The sequence below is a fragment of the Sorex araneus genome, chromosome 2, assembly GCF_027595985.1.
Source record: "Sorex araneus isolate mSorAra2 chromosome 2, mSorAra2.pri, whole genome shotgun sequence".
Taxonomy (NCBI): Eukaryota; Metazoa; Chordata; class Mammalia; order Eulipotyphla; family Soricidae; genus Sorex; species Sorex araneus.
The window spans coordinates 28,105,765-28,124,107 of NC_073303.1; the positions used below are offsets into that span (position 1 = coordinate 28,105,765).

General features: G+C 41.4%; 1 protein-coding gene across 1 annotated transcript; it reads left to right on the forward strand.

The window, feature by feature from the left end:
• The first annotated feature begins 2,868 nt into the window (after positions 1–2,868).
• On the forward strand, positions 2,869–12,685 carry LOC101559440 (boLa class II histocompatibility antigen, DQB*0101 beta chain-like). Its single transcript, XM_055128109.1, has 6 exons — positions 2,869–3,002; positions 4,530–4,799; positions 8,974–9,255; positions 10,476–10,586; positions 11,555–11,578; positions 12,406–12,685. Exons 1-6 carry the CDS (start codon positions 2,906–2,908, stop codon positions 12,417–12,419), a joined length of 798 nt encoding a protein of 265 aa, XP_054984084.1. The 5' UTR covers positions 2,869–2,905; the 3' UTR covers positions 12,420–12,685.
• Positions 12,686–18,343: the final 5,658 nt, after the last annotated feature.

Genomic DNA, 18,343 nt, shown 5'->3' on the forward strand with positions numbered 1-18,343 from the left:
TGCTCTGAAACTGTGTACCCAAAGCAGCAATAACTTACTGTCTTTGCATGCCACTTCTTGTTGGAAATTTCTTGTTGCCTCTTCTTTTGATATTTTGGAGAGCAGATGCCTAGGGTCACTCTTGGCTCTGTGCTCTGAGGTCACATATAGTGGTACTGCATGGGGATTCAGAGGATGACATTTGCATATTGCTAGTGATTCAAACCAGGTTTGTGTCTGTAGGTGAATGCAAGGAAAATGCCTTAACTTCCACAGTAGCTCTCTGACCCCTTCATTTTTTTTTTGCTTATAAATTTATTATGTTCTTTCAGATCCTGTACTATATTTTTTGTCTCTGTCTTTAAAAATTTTATTTATTAAAAAATTTATTTTTCTGTGTTATGTTTTATTTTCTGACACAAACTTGAGAGGAAGAAGAAAAAAGAGGGAAAGAAGAAAGAAAGAGAGAAGGAAAAAGATAAATTTCTTTGAATATTTCAGGGTTTCGTACACTGTCAGATATAACAAATATTAAGCAGCAGCAATCAATTCACATGTAGGTCACATTCCAAATTGAAAATAAAGCTTGTTATCTAAAGTAACTATCTATTATCCTGCTTAAAATCTTTTTTAGGACCCTGGTGTCTGATTGAGTAAAGCTCTGTCTCTATTTGGAGTCATCAGTTTCTACCATCAAAGGCCTTTCCCCTGTTTTCTTTCTTCTTCCATTATATTCTATCTGAATATACATTATTTCCCTTTCATCACTCAAATTTATTTATTTATTTGAGCATTATAATTAATTTTATTAGCATAACATTCAGTATATATCAATCTTATGTTCGACATTTATGGGGTACATTTTTTAAAAGATTTTTTATTGAATGACTGTGAGATAGACAATTAAAAAGCTGTTCATGATTAGGTTTTAGTCATACTGTGTTTCAATACCCATTTACCCATTCAATACCCATTCACCAGTGTCCCCAGTTGTCCTCCCATCACCTCTCGTCACCCACTACCCCCACCCTCTCTCTCACCTTTTGGGCATTGTGGTTTGCAATACAGATACTGAAAGTTTATCAGGTATATGACTTTGTCTACATTTAATGCTCAGTTCTTGTGCAGAGTGATCATTTCCCATTATTATTGTCACACTGGTCTTTTTTCTATCTTAGCTACCTCTGCCCCCCTCTCCACTGTGGTTAATTCCAACCATTGACCAGTCCTCCTAGTCCCTGGAGGACGGTCAATGGTTGGAATCAATCACAGTTGATTCTCTGGCCATGAATATGTTTCATATCCTGTTTGTGGTGGTAATTTTAATATTTGTCAAAATGTATTACTTTAAAAGGATGAAGTTTACTTTCATAAATTGTATCACATTTTAAAAATTTATGTCAAAATGTCCTGTATTTAATGAGTTAGGAGTGTGCTTTTTATGTTTAATAATTATGTTTAAAAACTGATTTAAAATTATTACATAGTAGATTTATGCATCTGGAATTGTGATTTCAACTTCAACTCCTAGCAAAATGCTTCCCTGTGCTCTATTTTAAGAGAAGGAACTAAAGCACAGAAGAGGGGTAGGAAAAGGAAGAGGGATATATTTATTGCCTTATTTACTATTTCTTGCCAAGGGTTGGTCCAATCACTTAATTACCATTTAGCTCTGTGATCTTGGGCCAAAGGAAACTGATACATTATTATGTTACCATCATTATTTTTAGGGGACCACACTCAGCAGTGCTTAGATCTTACTTCTGGATCTGCACTCAGGGATCACTCCTGTAAGGACTTAGAGGACAAGATAGGGTACAAGGGATTGAAGGCAAGTGCTGTACCCAGTCCAATAATTGCATCATTTTAAAAAATTGATAATATTTTATTTGGTACTTGGTGTTGGCACAATGCAATCTGAAACTTAAATCTTTGTACCTTCATTAGCACTATTCAGAGCCCAGGAAATCTTTCTCTACATCTTTTGTTTCTTCAAACAAATACTGACAATTTCTGAGTTGTTCCTCTGCTGACAACAGATGAAGCTGCTATATGACTTGGGAAGATTTATGATGATGAAGAGTTTATAGAAGTTAAGCCAACTGAGTTTTCAAATATTTTCATTTAAAAAACGGAAATGTAATAGAGTTTCTGCATAATGAATCACTTGTCAGCCAGGTTAGGTGTCCATTGTTTTTGCTGATTTCTTGCTGCCCATATTAACCTGATACACATGACAGAAATCTTGCCTTATGAAATCAGTTACATTGCTCTTTTCATACATAAATATCTAGATCTAAAATGCATGAAACATGATCGTTAATTCACAGTTGCCTGAGTCAAAAAGAGATTCAATAATTTAACTTACAAAACACATTGCTGAGAAAACAGCTACCTAAACCATTTTCTTCTAAAAACTCTGCTCTTCTCACAACTTAAGTTTTCTTAGAGTGCCTAAGAAATGGAGGTGAACATTTCTGTCACAATATTGTTTTCCTCCTGAATTATGACCCTTGTTTGGTTCTCTTATAAAAAATAGGTTTTAAATAAATAGCATAAAACTATATGCTTGAATCATTTTTCTATTTTGGTGCTTTAAGCCCCTAATGTATTCACTCTTTAAATCATCTATCACTGAGAGAAAATCTTTATTTTGAATGGTGCGATTTGCTGAAGACAAATGCAAAACTGAAGCACCACTGCTGGTGCTGGATCGGGCACTGTTGGAAAGCATGTCTGCCTAGAGACAAATGACGTGCTTTGCCTCCAGTTCTGATTGGTTTCTTAGCTAAGTATCCTCCAATCCTATGGTGTTTGAAAGCCTTCATAGGTTTTTTAATTCTTTGAAGTCAGTACAGTTTCATTAGGTGTGAGCTGTGTTGACTAAAATAAGTTTTTCTTTTGTTCCCAGAGTGTGTGTTGGAAGATGGCTCTGTGTATCCCTAGAGGCCTGGGAATAGCAGCTGTGATGGTGACTCTAGTGGTGTGGAGCACTCCGGTGACTGAAGGCAGAGACACTCCAAGTAAGTGCAGACCCCATAGTCACTGCCTTGGGGGAAAGGCGATGAGAGACCTTTGGGTTTGGGGGGGGAATCTTTGATCTTAGGATACAATCTTTCCTCACAAATTTCCTCGTTGGAATTCTTATTTTAATGGCAAGGTGAGGGCAGTCCTCATTTCACTGATTTGAATCTGGGGCTGTTCATGAGAGGAAACACATCCACTTGGGAGTGTCCACTGCCAGCAAATACAGAATGTTTTTTAAAAAATCAACGATTTTCTCTGGAGAACACAGAGTAGGACGTGTGATTTCAGGGTCCCCTATACCTTGCTTGGACTAAACGCTGTGGCACTTTTTAGGTTGGGGAAACACAAGGTTGCAGTAGTCTCAGGTGCTGAGGAAAGGGGCTTTATATTTCTGATTTACGGCAAGGGCCCATGGAGGCAAACTCAAGGTATTTGAGTGAACTTGACCCCAATGGGACTTTGAAGGTTTTGGGATTTTGTGATCAAACAGGAAATTGAGTGGGATCCAGAGACTTGAACTTGCAATGGACTAAATTTGGAGAAAGGAGAGTGCAAAGAAGGAAAATAATACATGTTGAGAAATCATTTCAGACAACATTAGTATCTTGATATAAATTAGCTTCTAATTTTTCTAACTCTCCATGTGTAGGTTGGACATTTTTTATACAATTATGCTTATGGTGAGTTTATTTGAATTAACCTATACAAGCTGTAAATTAGCATAGTTTAATCAGAATCCAATTGATCTATCAGAAATATTGTGGTTTTATTTTTTATTTATTTTTTGTCTTTTTGGGTCACACTGGGTGATGCACAGGGGTTATTCCTGCCTTTGCACTTAGGATTTACTCCTGGCAGTGCTGGGGAGGGGTGAATATGGGATGCTGGGAATCGAACCCTGGTCCGTGGCGCGCAAGGCAAACGCCCTACCCGTTGTGCTTTCGCTTCCTTCAGCCTCTCTTATATTCTTCTCAAAAAGAAAATAATCCTTCGCAAGACTTTGGTAGTGCAACCCTTTCTACTCTGACAGAAATCTGTGGACCTCCGGCTGCGGAGAGATGCGAAGGGAGGCCCCTTGCCGGGAACCAAGGAAACATCCTTGTCAGGAAAGGGACAGGATTAATTTTTGACATTTCTGGTCATTCCGTTGAACTGCCCCGCTCAGGTGGATTCTGGTGTCTGAGGTTCCTGGGATCCTGGGGGAAACGAATTTCCCTGCGAGGTCCCTTTCTCTAACCCCAGGGGCCCAGACTCTCAGTGCTTCTCCCTCCTTACACTCGTGGATCCCAGACAAGCTTTCCCCCAACCCCCATCCGAGGTTGGCCAGACACCTTCGGGAAAGGCCTGGAGTTCAGGAAAGAGGGCCCGGGGGTCTGCGGGTGTCGGGAGCAGGTTCCAGTCCGGGCGGGCTCGCGGGCTCGGGCTGGGTTCAGGGGTTCGAATCCCATCTGCCACCTGCGGCCCGGAGTGGCCCGCCCGGCCCTTGGGTCCCCGCCCGGCCTGACGCGCGGGGACTCCCGCAGGGAATGTCGTGTTCCAGAATAAGGGCCTGTGCTACTTCACCAACGGGACGCAGCGGGTGCGGTTCGTGGACACATACATCTACAACCGCGAGGAGTTCGTGCGCTTCGACAGCGACGTGGGGAAGTACGTGGCGGTGACCGAGCACGGGGAGCCGGACGCCGAGAACTGGAACTCACAGAAGGACTTACTGGAGCAGAAGCGAACGGAGCAGGACTGGTTGTGCAGACACAACTATGAGATGGACGCCCCCTTGTCCTCGAGCCAGCGAGGTGAGCGCAGGGCGCGGCCGCGGGCGCGAGTCTCGGCCGGGGGTCGGGCGGGGGGCGCACCCGGACCCGCGCGGAGCCCGAGGGGACCGGCAGGAGCGTGTCCGCGGGGAGAGGCGGGGCCCGGGGGCCTTAGGGGACTCGCTCCCGCAGCCGGGAACCTTCCCGCAGGGCAGACCTCACCGAGTCTTGAAACCCTCAGTACATCAAGTCATTAAGTTCTTTCCGCCATCTACGTGGAGACAAAATCCCCTCAAAGCCAGTTCTTACCGGAAACCCTGTCTGGTCTGTTCCTAAAAGCAGGAATTTATCTTTGAGGCGCTGTTACAGCGTGAGCGCCACCAGAGGGCACAAGGTTCCCTCCCCTACCTCTCCTCTGAGACTATATTCTTCCCTATATTTCAATGTTGATAGGTGAAAAATAACAATCTCTCAGGAGTCTTAAAATGTACAGATTAATACTTGTTTTCAACGCAAGTTCACCTAACTTTGGCATACTTTTTCCTCCTTTACTTTCTTCTGACTACATCCTAATATTATACAGTACTAAAATATTTGTTTCTATAACATTGCATAAGTTAATATTTTTCTCACAAATGGTTGCATATCTTTTTACACCAAATCTGTTAAAAATATTTTAGAAATCCATATACCTGACTACAATTCTAGTCAAACAAGGAAGCAGAACCGAAATTAGAGTGAAAGGCTTAATTTAAAATTATGACATTCTGTTGGGAAGCTGAGATCACCAGCTGCCGCTAGAAGTGTAAGTCCTACTTATACTTCCAGGCTCACGTCATGTTCTCAGTAACCACATCAACCTCGCAAAAATGTCAAAATAGAGTTTTACTGAAAACATTCATGATGATGTCTGACTGCAAGACAAGCCCTATCGCTTCAGCCCCCCAAAGTATAAACTTTTGAAATAGCTTTCCTGTTTCTGTTTCCAGATTGTGAATTCTATAATTTGTTTCTGAGTTCCCAGTGCTTATCAAATTTCTATTAGTTGAATTAATTAATAAATATACAAGCAAATGAAAAAATGTGTATATCATATAAAAAGTGATGGCAGCTTAATAATAGAAACATTTCTGGGAAATGCATAAAATATGGCATCTGAACCAAGATTAGACTAAAAGCTGACCTGCAGCATGTTAGATGTGCTTTTATTCTCAAATGCTGTTGGATTTGAGGCCTGTTTGAGATGCATTGCTTTGCATGAAAGGTGGTGACTGTGATTGTTGTCCTACTATGTGTGACATAGAAATGCATATTCAATGGGTATGGTGACGCCTGCAGGTCATCCTGTGCCCGTGGGGCGAGTGCATTAGCAGCCTGATGGTGCCTTCAGGCTTCCTGTCACTGTCACTGTCATCCCATTGCTCATCGATTTGTTCGAGCAGGCACCAGTAACGTCTCTCATTGAGAGACTTATTGTTGCTGTTTTTGGCATATCCAGTATGCCACAGGTAGCTTGCCAGGCTCTGCTGTGTGGGCGCAATACTCTCAGTAGCTTGCTGGGCTCTCCGAGAGGGGCAGAGGAATCGAACCCATGTCGGCCACGTGCAAGGCGAACGCCCTACAGCGGGTTGGGCATTTGCCTTGCACGCGGTCGACACGGGGTTCAATTCCCAGCATCCCATATGGTTCCTTGAGCACTGCTAGGGGTAGTTCCTGAGTGCAGAGCCAGGAGTGACCCCTGTGCATCACCAGGTGTGACCCCAAAAGCAAAACAAACAAGCTTCCTGATACCCCCCAAATTGCCAACTGTGTCTTTGGTTGGACCCCCAAAACTTGGGACCAAGTTTCTCAAGAAATCAAACGCCCAAAAGTTAGGTATGTGGGAACTATGCCCATAAACCACTTTTGGCTCAGCTTTACTAGCTCATTTATTGGCCTTATTTTAGAGACCCATAAATAAAGCTCGAAAGAGATACAAATAAAACAAAAACACCTGCATTTTTTTAGCTAAACAGACTTGGGTAAATGGGGAGGAGGGTCGGGTCAGCCTGGAGCCAGACCAAGCAGAGCCCTTGGCAGCTGCTTACTACCACAATCCAAAATCACCACCATATCTGGACTCCACCATCTCACGACAGACTTCACTGAGATATAATCTGCTGAAAAGTTGGGTATTCGTGTTTTGTGACTGAAATCTCCAGGCTTTCTCAGAGTTGGGATGGGCTATCTCCCCCCACTCTTCCCAATACTCTTGGAAGCACTGACAGTCACCCTCACAAACCAACTCCAGCTCCACCCTGTAAGCTCTACTACCAGCTTTGCTTCAGAGATCTAGATATAAACCTCGAAAGAGATAAAAGGCCTTAGTTAGTCTTGCATTCGCACATGGCTGAACAGACTGGGGTAACTCAGAGAGGGGAAGGTCAGCTGGTGCCTGCCCAAGCAGAGCCCTCAGCAGCTCTTCGCTTCTACAATCCAAAATCATAGCCATACCCTGGTCTGACTCTACAGTCTCAGGATGGACCTCACCAAGACATAATCTGCTGATGGGTAGCAGGTGTTGTGACTGAAATCTTCAGGTTGTTTTGGGTCTGGGTGGGTTAGCCGCTCCCCCCCACCCCCCGCCCCGCACCTCTCTGTACTTGCAGAAACATCAGCAGTCACATCACACCCCAACACTGACACCCAGTTAAAAAGATACTCCAGCCTTACTGTCCCAACAAAAATACTGAATGCCCTGAACTAACACAATGACCTCTTAGTACCTGAATAGAAAACCATAATGCACAAAAGGTAAAGGAGAGGGAGTAAGAAGGAAAGTGCCATAGAGGGAAGATTGCAGTGGGGGCGAGGTAGTGGGGGATGGTAGGAGGGAAGGAGGGGACATTGGTTGTGGGAAATGTGCACTGGTGGAGGGATGGGTGCTGGATCATTGTATGACTGAAACTCAATTATCAACAGCTTTGTAATGGTCAAGGTCATGGATATTCAATTTAAAAAATTTTAAAAAAGGAATTTGTAGTTCATCCCTGCTTCACTCAGCTTAATCAATGGCTGAATATATAGTAGTACTCTTATATTAAAAAAGAGAAATGTCTATTCAAATTTAAAGACTTGTCGCTGCATTAAAGTATTATATAATTTGAGGGATTTAGCTTTATACTTTTCCATACAACGCTAACCACTATGTACCTATTCTTCTTTCTTGGTTTATGTCACTATTCCTGGGGTAATGAGAGTGTTGAAAGTCTCACAGCAGCAGGAGAAAGTAAAAATTGCGATTGTCTTCTCTATTTTGAGAGCATTGTGTTATATCCTAGTTCACCTTGGTTACTAGAAATTGTCTTGAGGTAAGAGAAAATCAGTTTATGTTTATTATAAAATATTATCTTATGACCTATATAATATAAAATATATCTTTTTAAAGTGCTTAATTTTGTAAGGCTATTAGTATCAACAGAGTAATTCTCTTGGTACTGTGAACTAACTAATGTGCTTATTCAAGCTAACAAACTGACTAAGCTTGGATCCTAATAAAAGATCTGGATCCTCAACATGGAAAGTATCATGCTGAGTGAAATGAGTCAGAAAGAAAGAGACAGACATAGAAAGATAGCACTCATATGTGGAATATAAAGTAGCTAAGAGGTACAAATTTACAATGTTGCGATTCCTGGCAGACATTTCTCTGGACTTAGTTACTAAAATACAGAAATCCAAAACTATGCTGCTGCTAGTGCGGCCTCCTGACCTCATATCTCTTCATTCTCAGCAATGGAAAACAAATTACCAAATGCTTTCTTTTCAGCAGATCGACTTTAGGGGGGAGAAACTCCAAATCAATAATAGTGAATTTTTTTTTGTTTAAATATTGAATGTAATCAAAGTAAAGTGAAAGTAAAGTGAAATTTACCAGTTACACATGCGGGGTGGGGGGCTGGGGAGGTGGGGGGAAGGGGGGAGGTATATCGTGATTCTTGGTGGTAGAATATGTGCACTGGTGAAGGGATGGGTGTTTGAGCATTGTATAACTGAGACTTTAACCTGAAAGCTTTGTAACTTTCCACATGGTGAATTAATAAAAGAATTTAAAAAAAAAGATCTGGATCCTAGGGATCTTTTCACTTTGGTACCAAGAAAGGACTCAGCCCCTTGGAATGATCTGCTGCCTGGTCTCTATCTCAGTATGTGTTTTTATGTCTGTTGCTTTTCTCAGCACAACCTAAGGTGACCGTCTACCCATCCAGGACAGAGGCTTTAAACCACCACAACCTGCTGGTCTGTTTGGTGACAGATTTCTATCCAGGCCAAGTCAATGTCCGGTGGTTCCAGAACGAGCAGGAGGAAACAGCAGGAGTTGTATCCACCCCACTTATTAGGAATGGGGACTGGAGCTTCCAGATCATAGCGATGCTGGAAATGACTCCCCAGCGTGGAGATGTCTACACCTGCCAAGTGGAGCACCCCAGCCTCGAGACCCCCATCACAGTGGAGTGGCGTAAGGGATAGTTTGTTTCCTGTCACTATGGGCATCTCAAGTCAATGGGCACAGCTTCTCCTAGCTTAATTAATTTTATTCTTTATTTTTTTTGTATGAAACATTATTTCAATGCTTATTTGTAATTTGCAAACTAGGAGTGATAGCACAGCAGTTAGGGCATTTGCCTTGCACGTGGCAGACCCGGGTTCGATTCCTCCCCCCCTCAAAGAGCCCAGCAAGCTAATGAGAGTATCTTGCCCGCTCAGCAGAGCCTGGCAAGCTACCCATGGTGTATTCAATATGCCAAAAACAGTAGCAACAAGTCTCACAATGGAGACGTTACTGGTGCCCGCTCGAGGAAATCGATGAGCAACGGGATGACAGAGACAGTTCACAAATGCTAGTTGAGATTTCTGTGTCATTAGTTTCACTCACTAAGCTCAATGGACTTCTACAAATTATCCCCATGTAAGTTTTTGTGCTCCTACTGGGCTGTCAGTTCTGTGAAGTTTGGACGTGTCACATGGTAGGCAGCAGCATGCTTCAGGAGCTTTGGAACTGCCAGTGTCTCCTGGCATCTCTCTGAAACCAGTTGTGAAGCTGGGCTATTTCTCTGGTTGCAGTGGGAGCTGGATATGGATGGGTGGGGTGCTGGGCTTTGGCAAGGTGGGGACACTCTCTGCCCCAATCCACTTAAGACTCTAGAGATCTGCACCACGGTGTGATTGGCCATCCTGGAGTAAGTCAGCTGCCAGTGTGTCTGTGAGGTCAGTCACAAAGCTGGATCTTTTCTTTGATGTTGGTGGGAGCATGTGTCGATTTTTGATTTCAGACATCATTAGTGAGCTGGATGGAAACTACAGGAAACTGGATTACAAGAACATCAGAATAAATATGATGCCATTTTCTTTCCAGTTATTAGGGAGATTATTCCCCATATTGTGGTCCCAGAATCCAGCTCTGATAGCTCTGAAACATTGACTCTTAGAGTTCATAACTGGGGCCTTAGGGCAAAAGTACATCAGGGAGCTAGAATTCATTCCCTACTTCCTTCTTTTCTCATCAGCTCACTGTCTAAGAATCTATTAGTGGGCCTTTTCATCTTATAGGGAGTGGTGAAAATGAAAAACAAGGTTCTTCTGACATCTCCTGTTTCATACTCAAGTTAGACTCTAGATCCTCAGAGAAGACCTCATGGGGTGTGGGGCAAATGCTGACTCTCAGACTTTTCCCCCTAGGAGCCCAGTCTGAATCTGCCCGGAGCAAGATGCTGAGTGGCATTGGAGGATTTGTGTTGGGGTTGATCTTCCTTGGACTGGGCCTCTTCATTCGTTACAAGAACAAGAAAGGTAAATTGATCTGGGAAAATGAGGAAAATAAGCTATGCATCAATCTGTCTATTCATGGAGATTCTGCCTCCAGATTGGCCCTTTTTCTGCTGACCCTGAATGGAAGGAGGCTGTGCCGCTGGTGAAATGAGTCAGAAAAAACTTCCTGATGTCTTTGGAGTCTGATTTGGATAGTTAAAGTTTGCCATGTAACATGTAGAATATGTTCCAGGACTTTCCCATTCTCCAAAGTCTCAGTGGCTTCTATCTATAAACCTTTTTTTAGTAAGGCTCAGACTCGGTTACCTCCCCTCAATTAGAAGTGTGTTTTGGGACTGGAGTGATAGCACTGTGGGTAGGGGGTTTGCCTTACATGCAGCCATCCTGGATTTAAATCCCAGCATCCCTTATGGTCCCCTGAGCACTGCCAGGAGTAATTCCTGAGTGCAGAGCCAGGAGTAACTCCTGTGCATTGCCAGGTGTGACCCAAAAAGCAAAAGAAGTCTGTTGTATGTATATATGTAAGCTACTCAGTCAACGATACTGTAATCAGGAGATTTCCATACAACAACCGAACTTGAAACTATTCCTGTCAAGGTGATAGATTGCTGGGAGGGAGGGAACCTGGAGACATTGGTGGAGGAAAGTTGACTCTGGTGTGTGAATTGGTGTGGGAACATGATATGCCTGAATCTCTACTATAAAAAAACTTTGTAACTAATGGTAACTTAATAATAAAACAAAGAAAAGGAAAGGAAAAGAAGAAGGTTGGAACATTAACTTCTAGTGGCAGTTTTATTCCTTGAATGTGGGGGGCAGGGAATTTAGTTTCTGGTAGTAGTACCTTAAGTTTAATTTAAGGTCTTGTAGCAGATGGCTAGGGAAGAATAAAAATCCAACTGTGTTCCAAATTTCACTTCTGTTTGGTGTAAATGAGAAACTGTCTATTGGAGTAATGAAACCTTTCTCTCCCTAATTTTCTTTCGTAGGACCTCATGGGCCTTTGCCAACAGGTACTTTTTTTTTTTTTTTTTTACTCTCATTCAATGTGGGGTATGGGAAGGCATAAGTAGAGGAAAGAGTGTGAGGTGAACATATCCAGACACAGTGATCTCAACTTGTGACACATTTCCCCTTACAAAACCAACAGTTAGTAGAGAATTACACTTAGTTTCTGTAGAAACTGCTGAGCTTGTTCCCTCAGAAGAGGACACACATTGGCCGGATCTTTCTATGAAACTTCAGTCTGAGATATAGCTTGGGTGTTAGATATCAGAATTTTGCCTACAGTGTTTCACATATTGGTGTCTACTTCCTGTGTGTAGTTACAAATGAGTGAACATTTGGGGTGGAGAGATTAGTATAGAGGGTAAGTGCTTGCCTTGTCTTGCACTCTAGTATCCCGGGTTCCATTTCCAGTACCCAAATAATCCCAGAGCTGAGCTGGGTGTGATCCCTGAGCATAGAACTAGAAGTAAGTTTTGAAAACTACTAGGTATGCCCCACCCTCCCCCCCAAAAAAAAAAGGGTGAAAGTAGCTATTAGAGGTAAAAAAGTTGAATTTTAATTAGATTTATAAAAAATATTGAAGTCTTCATATCCTTCAGCAAGATAACTTCTCTGCTTCCGGCATATCAGAGCAGATTCTCTGTTTCCCAAACATCAGAGCAGATCTTTTAGTTGCCATTTGCTTTTTTTAGATGATTTGATCTTAACTCATATGTCATGGGAGGCGAAGACCATGTGACATGGCCCTCAGCTTTCTCGGTCTGATTTCTCTAAGGGTAGGAAAGAGGTTCCTTCCTCAGGGTGCATATGCTCATCACTGTCTCTTCTACAGGGCTCCTGCACTGACTCCTGAAGTTCTCTGGAAGAGCTTTGATGGATACTTCTTTCTCCTGTTCTGTAACACCTGCCTGTAACTGCCCATAATTCCCAGTTACCTGCAAGTTTCTGTCTCTGAGATTGGAGTCTTCTGACTCTGAGACAGTCATTAGGTCACTTCCTGTAATCACTGGAAAGTCTGGCTGTGAACTTTCATCCTGCACTGACCTCAGAGCCTGTCTGTGCTGCAGCTGTGAAGCCAAGGGCTTCTTCTTTCCCATTGTCTGTCCATAAGCTGTTCAAGAGAAGCACATGAAACCATCTATCTGGCTATAGAGTTTTACCATAATTAAACACAATTATGAATAGTATATATCATGAGCTTTCTAATTTATGCTAATTATAGATTTTAAATTGATATGACATTATATTAGTTTTGTTTTATAACACTTATCTGAAACTTATATATTATGAAATAATTATGATAAAATGTCTAGTTAATGTCCATGTACTTGTAATCAAAATATTTTTCTTGTAGTGAGAATCTTTCAGGCAAGCTCTTTTAGTTGCCTTAAAATATACAAGTTTATTCACTATAATCACCATGACGTACATTATATGATCAAGACATAATTATTTTTTAATTAGAAGTTCCCAACAACCACTAGGCTTAAAGAGCCCAAATTTTGGAAAGATGTTTTCTATTCTGGCTCACAAATTGCCTTTTAATACCTTTTCAAAAGAGGAGCTCTAAATTATGCCATCAACAACTGGAGCTTTGTTGGAACTAAGGATATAACTATTTTGAGATAAAAAGTTTTATCTGTTTACTCTTTGGATGTAGGTTACGATAGTGTTAACACTCATGGTTTTTAGGAGTGAAATCAAGTACCTTCACCACTAAAACATCCCAGAACCTCAATTCCTGTCATATGTCTTCTAATCCACTTTTACAACCCCCCACCCCCACCGCCAACTTCATCTCTTCTTTTGTTTACCCCCTGGCTTCAACATTCCCTCCAGTTTGAGAATTTCAGTTTTGCAATCAAATGAGAATGCTTTACTTTCATTCTTTACCAATTCCCCCTCCCCCTTTTTTTTCTGAGAAATATTTAATTTCTACTTTTGGTCTTTTTTTTTTTTTTTTAAGAAAACAGTCATATACTCATCACATACAGAGTGGCTTTACAAGAAGCTATAACGTGCATGCAAGTATCTGCAAAGCATGCTTGAAAATAGGCTTATTTAAAATACATTTTTTAGTATTTTAAAACCAAATAAATAAGCAAAAGTTTATAGAAAAAAAGAAATACCTAAGAAAATATTTCAAATAGAGAAATTCCCTTGGAAAGTAAATTTTTGCAGAGCTGGTTATTTATCCTCATTAGTAATTAGAGAAATACAGGCAAAAGATTCTATGAAAAACTTCTCATGTCCTCCAGACAGGCGGAACATAAGACAAGGTATGGGGATGTTGAGATAATACAAGGGTTATGGCACATGACTTGCTTGTAGTCAACTCAGGTCTGAACCTAGGTCCTTATGGTCTACTAAGCATCACTGGGTGTGGCTCTAGAGGCTCTTAAACACCACTGATGTGTCTTGAATTCTCCGGGGCCACATGTCCTGAGCGGTACCACGTTGTAGCCCTTGCATTGAATCTCCACATCTGTCGGCTGAGATCATGAGATAGTACCCTGGATTCCCTAAGGACTCCAATCCTCAAAATGAAACTCTAAAATATCAAAAATGGCCAAAATTGATTTCTTGTGTACATGGACCATGAGAAAATCTATTTGAATAACAGTTGGACACTAAGATTCAAAGCTGAACATAGGTAATGTAATAATTTGAAATCTTCAGGCTTCCAAACAATTTCAATATTAGTACAATTCAGCTGAAAAAGAATCAAAGATCCAAGATGAATATATATATATACATATACATGTATATGTATATATAAAACAATAGCAATATACATATATATAAAACAATGGCAATAACTCAAGGACTCTCCAGATTAGATGGGTAAGTACATAGTTGTTCCATCCAAAAAACATAATCCACAATACAATAAAAATAAGTGAACAACTGCTATAGAAAAGATCTATGAGTATGATGTTAGAAATTACTCATGTTAGAAAAAGAAGCAAGAAAATTCACATTTATTTATGGGAGACTTAAAGGAGAAAATACTTATCTATGTTGTATATGGCTACATTCACAGATTATACAAACTTGACAAAAGCAAAGCAAGATTAAGTGGATCATAATGAGCGTACTTCTGGGAAGTAAACATGGTATTATGGTATGTTTTGATTAATAGTTATTTTGGACCCAATTGTTGACTATTTGATAGTTCTAATGTTTGTTAAACTTTACATATATATGCTTGATGGCATATCTCTATTATGCTATATTTCAAAATACTGTACGAAAGTGGGAAGGTAAGGACCTGGAAAGATAGTACGGTGCTTACCTTGCATATGGTCTATCTGAATTCAGTCCGGGGCACTCAGTATGGTCCCTGAGTCCTGCCAGGAGTGACCGTTGAGTCAGGAGTAGTAAGTTCTTAGCACTGCTGAACATAGTACAGATAAACAAAAACAAAAAACCCAAATACAAAAAAATAATAAAATTCTAGTATTTAAGAAATGAAGTGAGGAGTTTTGTGTAGTGATGCCATACAGAATTTGGGATTTAGGGGATACTAAATAATAGTTATTTGCTTTTTTATCAATCATTTTATGGTCCTATTTATGATCTGAGCACTTCGTGCAAACTCAGAATTATTGATAATCGCTCCCTGTATTTGTTCTCTACCAAGTTTGAAATAAAAATCCCATACCCCGTAATGTTAGCAGTCTCACTCCTGGGGTAGGAAATTGTGATTTACACTGTAAATTGTGATTTACAGTGTAGCCTCTATAACAATGAGTCTACAGAGACCATTGTTGTCTAAGTTTTTCGAACCCTGATTCTAATAGTTGATGAATATCATGTGGCCCAGAAAATACCTTGGATGCAAATTTTTTTAATTTACTTTCTCGGATTTCTTAATACTTGTCCAGTGGGTTCACTGGCATTTGTCTTGCTTCTGGCATAGAAATGTACCTTTTCTTTTTCTTCCATCTCTGAGACCCAAAAGTGAAACTGCATTTTTTTCCCTGCAGAGATTGGGAAAGAAGAAATCTAGTGGAATTCTTCTCTGTGGGTGGAAAAGTCTGGATTCTGATAGGAGACCTTTGAAGACTCTCTCTGGTATCTGGTTAGACTGTAACGTGCCTGGCGCAAGCTTCAGAGACCCAGTCAATTCCCAGATCTGGGCTCTCTGAAGAGACAGTGAGCTATGGAAGTCTTCCCCATCATTAGAACATCCATCAAGAGTCCAGCTAAAGTACAAGGGCTCTTGGGCATTATTGTTTCAAAATTGAAAAAGACACATTTTACCAAAGCTTGGCAGTTAGCACAGTTTCTATCAATTAGCCATTTTTAATCTGCATAGGAAAAAATTTAGGAAACCTACAGGTTTATTGATTTGACAGTTCATGGGGGAAAGCACCTCTGAATACCAGGGCAATCAAACTAATTTAGTTTAGGCATGCAATGATATCACTCTATCTCTACCATCACATTGCCTCTACCCCTCCACCTCGGTCCATTGTTCCTTTTTAGATGCAACCCCCCTAACTGCGCAACCCTTCCTTGACAAATTGCCAACAGCTCTGATTGTCCCCTCTGGGAAGATGCAGCAGTGCCTGTGCCTTTCCTTCTGATCTTAAAAGATTTAAACTTTTCCAAGGAATCCTAAGTTCATGTGGTGAGATATTTTAGATCCTTTTTCTGACACTGTAGATTAGCAGTAACCACCATTTAAAATTACACACTCACTGGAGGAAGATGATTCTCTCTGAGAAGCCAGCAAGCTAGGTCTACAATGTGAGTTTTGGCTATTAGTGCATGCTATCAGTTCATGATTTTTAAAACAAAATTTTTCATTAATTTATTCTTTTATTGAATCACCATGTGGAAAGTTACAAAGCTTTCAGGTTTAAGTCCCAGTTATACAATGCTCAAACACCCATCCCTTTACCAGTGCACATATTCTACCACCAAGAATCACAGTATACCTCCCCCCCACCTCCCCACCTCCCCACCTCCCCAGCCCCCACCCCGCCTGTGTAACTGATAAATTACGCTTTACTTTCACTTTACTTTGATTACATTCAATATTTCAACAAAAAAACTCACTATTATTACTTGGAATTTCTCCCCCCTAAAGTCGGACCTCCTGAAAAGGAAGCTGTTAGGGCGCGGATCGAGATCTCCCTATAACGACAAAGAGACTCCAGAGACTGCAAACAGCAAGCAGGGTTTATTGTAAGACTGGCTAGCCAGGGTCCAGCCGCCTACACGGACACTCTAGCAGGTTGGGCCAAAGACCCCGAGCTTCTCCAAAGGAGATCTTATATAGGCCTTCCCCGGCCGTTACAGCAGAGCCCGCGCATTTCATAGCCAATAGATTTGTAATATTGCAAACTTTCTTAACCAGTCCATTTAAAAGGACATCACTCCTTAGCCTATGGTTTTAGAGATCAGTATTCGCGCCAATATTCAGGAATGTCCCGGTTCTGGGGGCAGTTCTGGGTCTTGAGATACGGGTCATGTGATATGGGTCTGGTTATCTGGTCTGACCACCACCCTTCTTGTGAACCGGGGTGCCTGTATCTGAATTCCTTGCTCAGGGGCAGAAAATCAAGTTATTCTAGAATGCGGGCTCCTGTAAAAAGAGTCTTAAGAAAGCTAAATAGATTCCTGTGGTCTGTCCTGGGCCAGATCCTCACAGAAGCATTTGATAATTTGTTTTCCGTTGCTGAGAATGAACAGATATGAGATCAAGTGGCCGCACTAGCAGCCGCACGGTTTTGGATTTCTGTATTTTAGTATTTTAGTAACTAAGTCCAGAGAAATATCTGCCAGAAATTGCATCATTGCAAGCTTGAACCTCTCGGCTATTTCATATTCCACATATGAGTGCAATCTTTCTATGTCTGTCTCTTTCTTTCTGACTCATTTTACTCAACATGACACTCTCCATGTTGATCCACTTATATGCAAATTTCATGACTTCATGTTTTCTGATAGCTACATAGTATTACATTGTGTAGATGTACCAGAGTTTCTTTAACCAGTCATCTGTTTTTGGGCACTCTGGTTTTTTCCAGGTTGTGGCTATTGTAAACAGTGCTGCAAAGTTCATGATTCTTTTACACAATGTCTGTTGGGGATGGACTGAGGTATCAGGGCGAGCCAACATAGACTGTACTACAGACAGGAACATTTTCCCCCTTCAGGCTGCCTTCAGAAAACAATTTCAGGGGCTGGAGAGATAGCACAGCGGGTAGGGCGTTTGCCTTGCACGCGGCTGACCCGGGTTCAAATCCCAGCATCCCATATGGTCCCCTGAGCATGGCCAGGGGTAATTCCTAAGCGCAAGCCAGGAGTAACCCCTGTGCATCGCCAGGTGTGACCCAAAAAAAAGAAAAAAAAAAAGAAAAAAAAAAGAAAAGAATTTCAGTATACTGAAAGGGGCAGTTTTCTTTTTCTCACAGAAGCCTGGCTGGTCTTTGACATGCAGATCTCAGGTGCTAGCCAGGCCTGATCCCAGCCTAGTCTTTGGGATATAGATTTCAGGTGTGGGCCTAGTTTTGGTTTTGTATCTTCTTTCCGAAGGCCAAGATTACTGGCCTGCAGATGCAAGGAAATAATGCATATTCTACTGCCTCAATGTTCTTCCTGTAACTTCTTTTGATGCCTTTGGTGACGTCACTGTATTGTGCCCTTTAGAGGTACCATGATCAATAAAAGGAGATCACTAGGCTCTCTACCTTTGCCAAGAGTCAGAGAGAACCTTGGCCCTCCATGAAATACATTTCTTCTGCGTTCCTTGTCTC

Bases quoted from the DNA above. Each gene is read 5' to 3' on its own strand.
- LOC101559440 (XM_055128109.1), top strand. From the start codon at position 2,906: ATGGCTCTGTGTATCCCTAGAGGCCTGGGAATAGCAGCTGTGATGGTG. The intron at 3,003-4,529 runs GTAAGTGCAGAC...GGACTCCCGCAG, and splicing joins TGAAGGCAGAGACACTCCAA to GGAATGTCGTGTTCCAGAAT. The intron at 4,800-8,973 runs GTGAGCGCAGGG...TGCTTTTCTCAG, and splicing joins CTTGTCCTCGAGCCAGCGAG to CACAACCTAAGGTGACCGTC.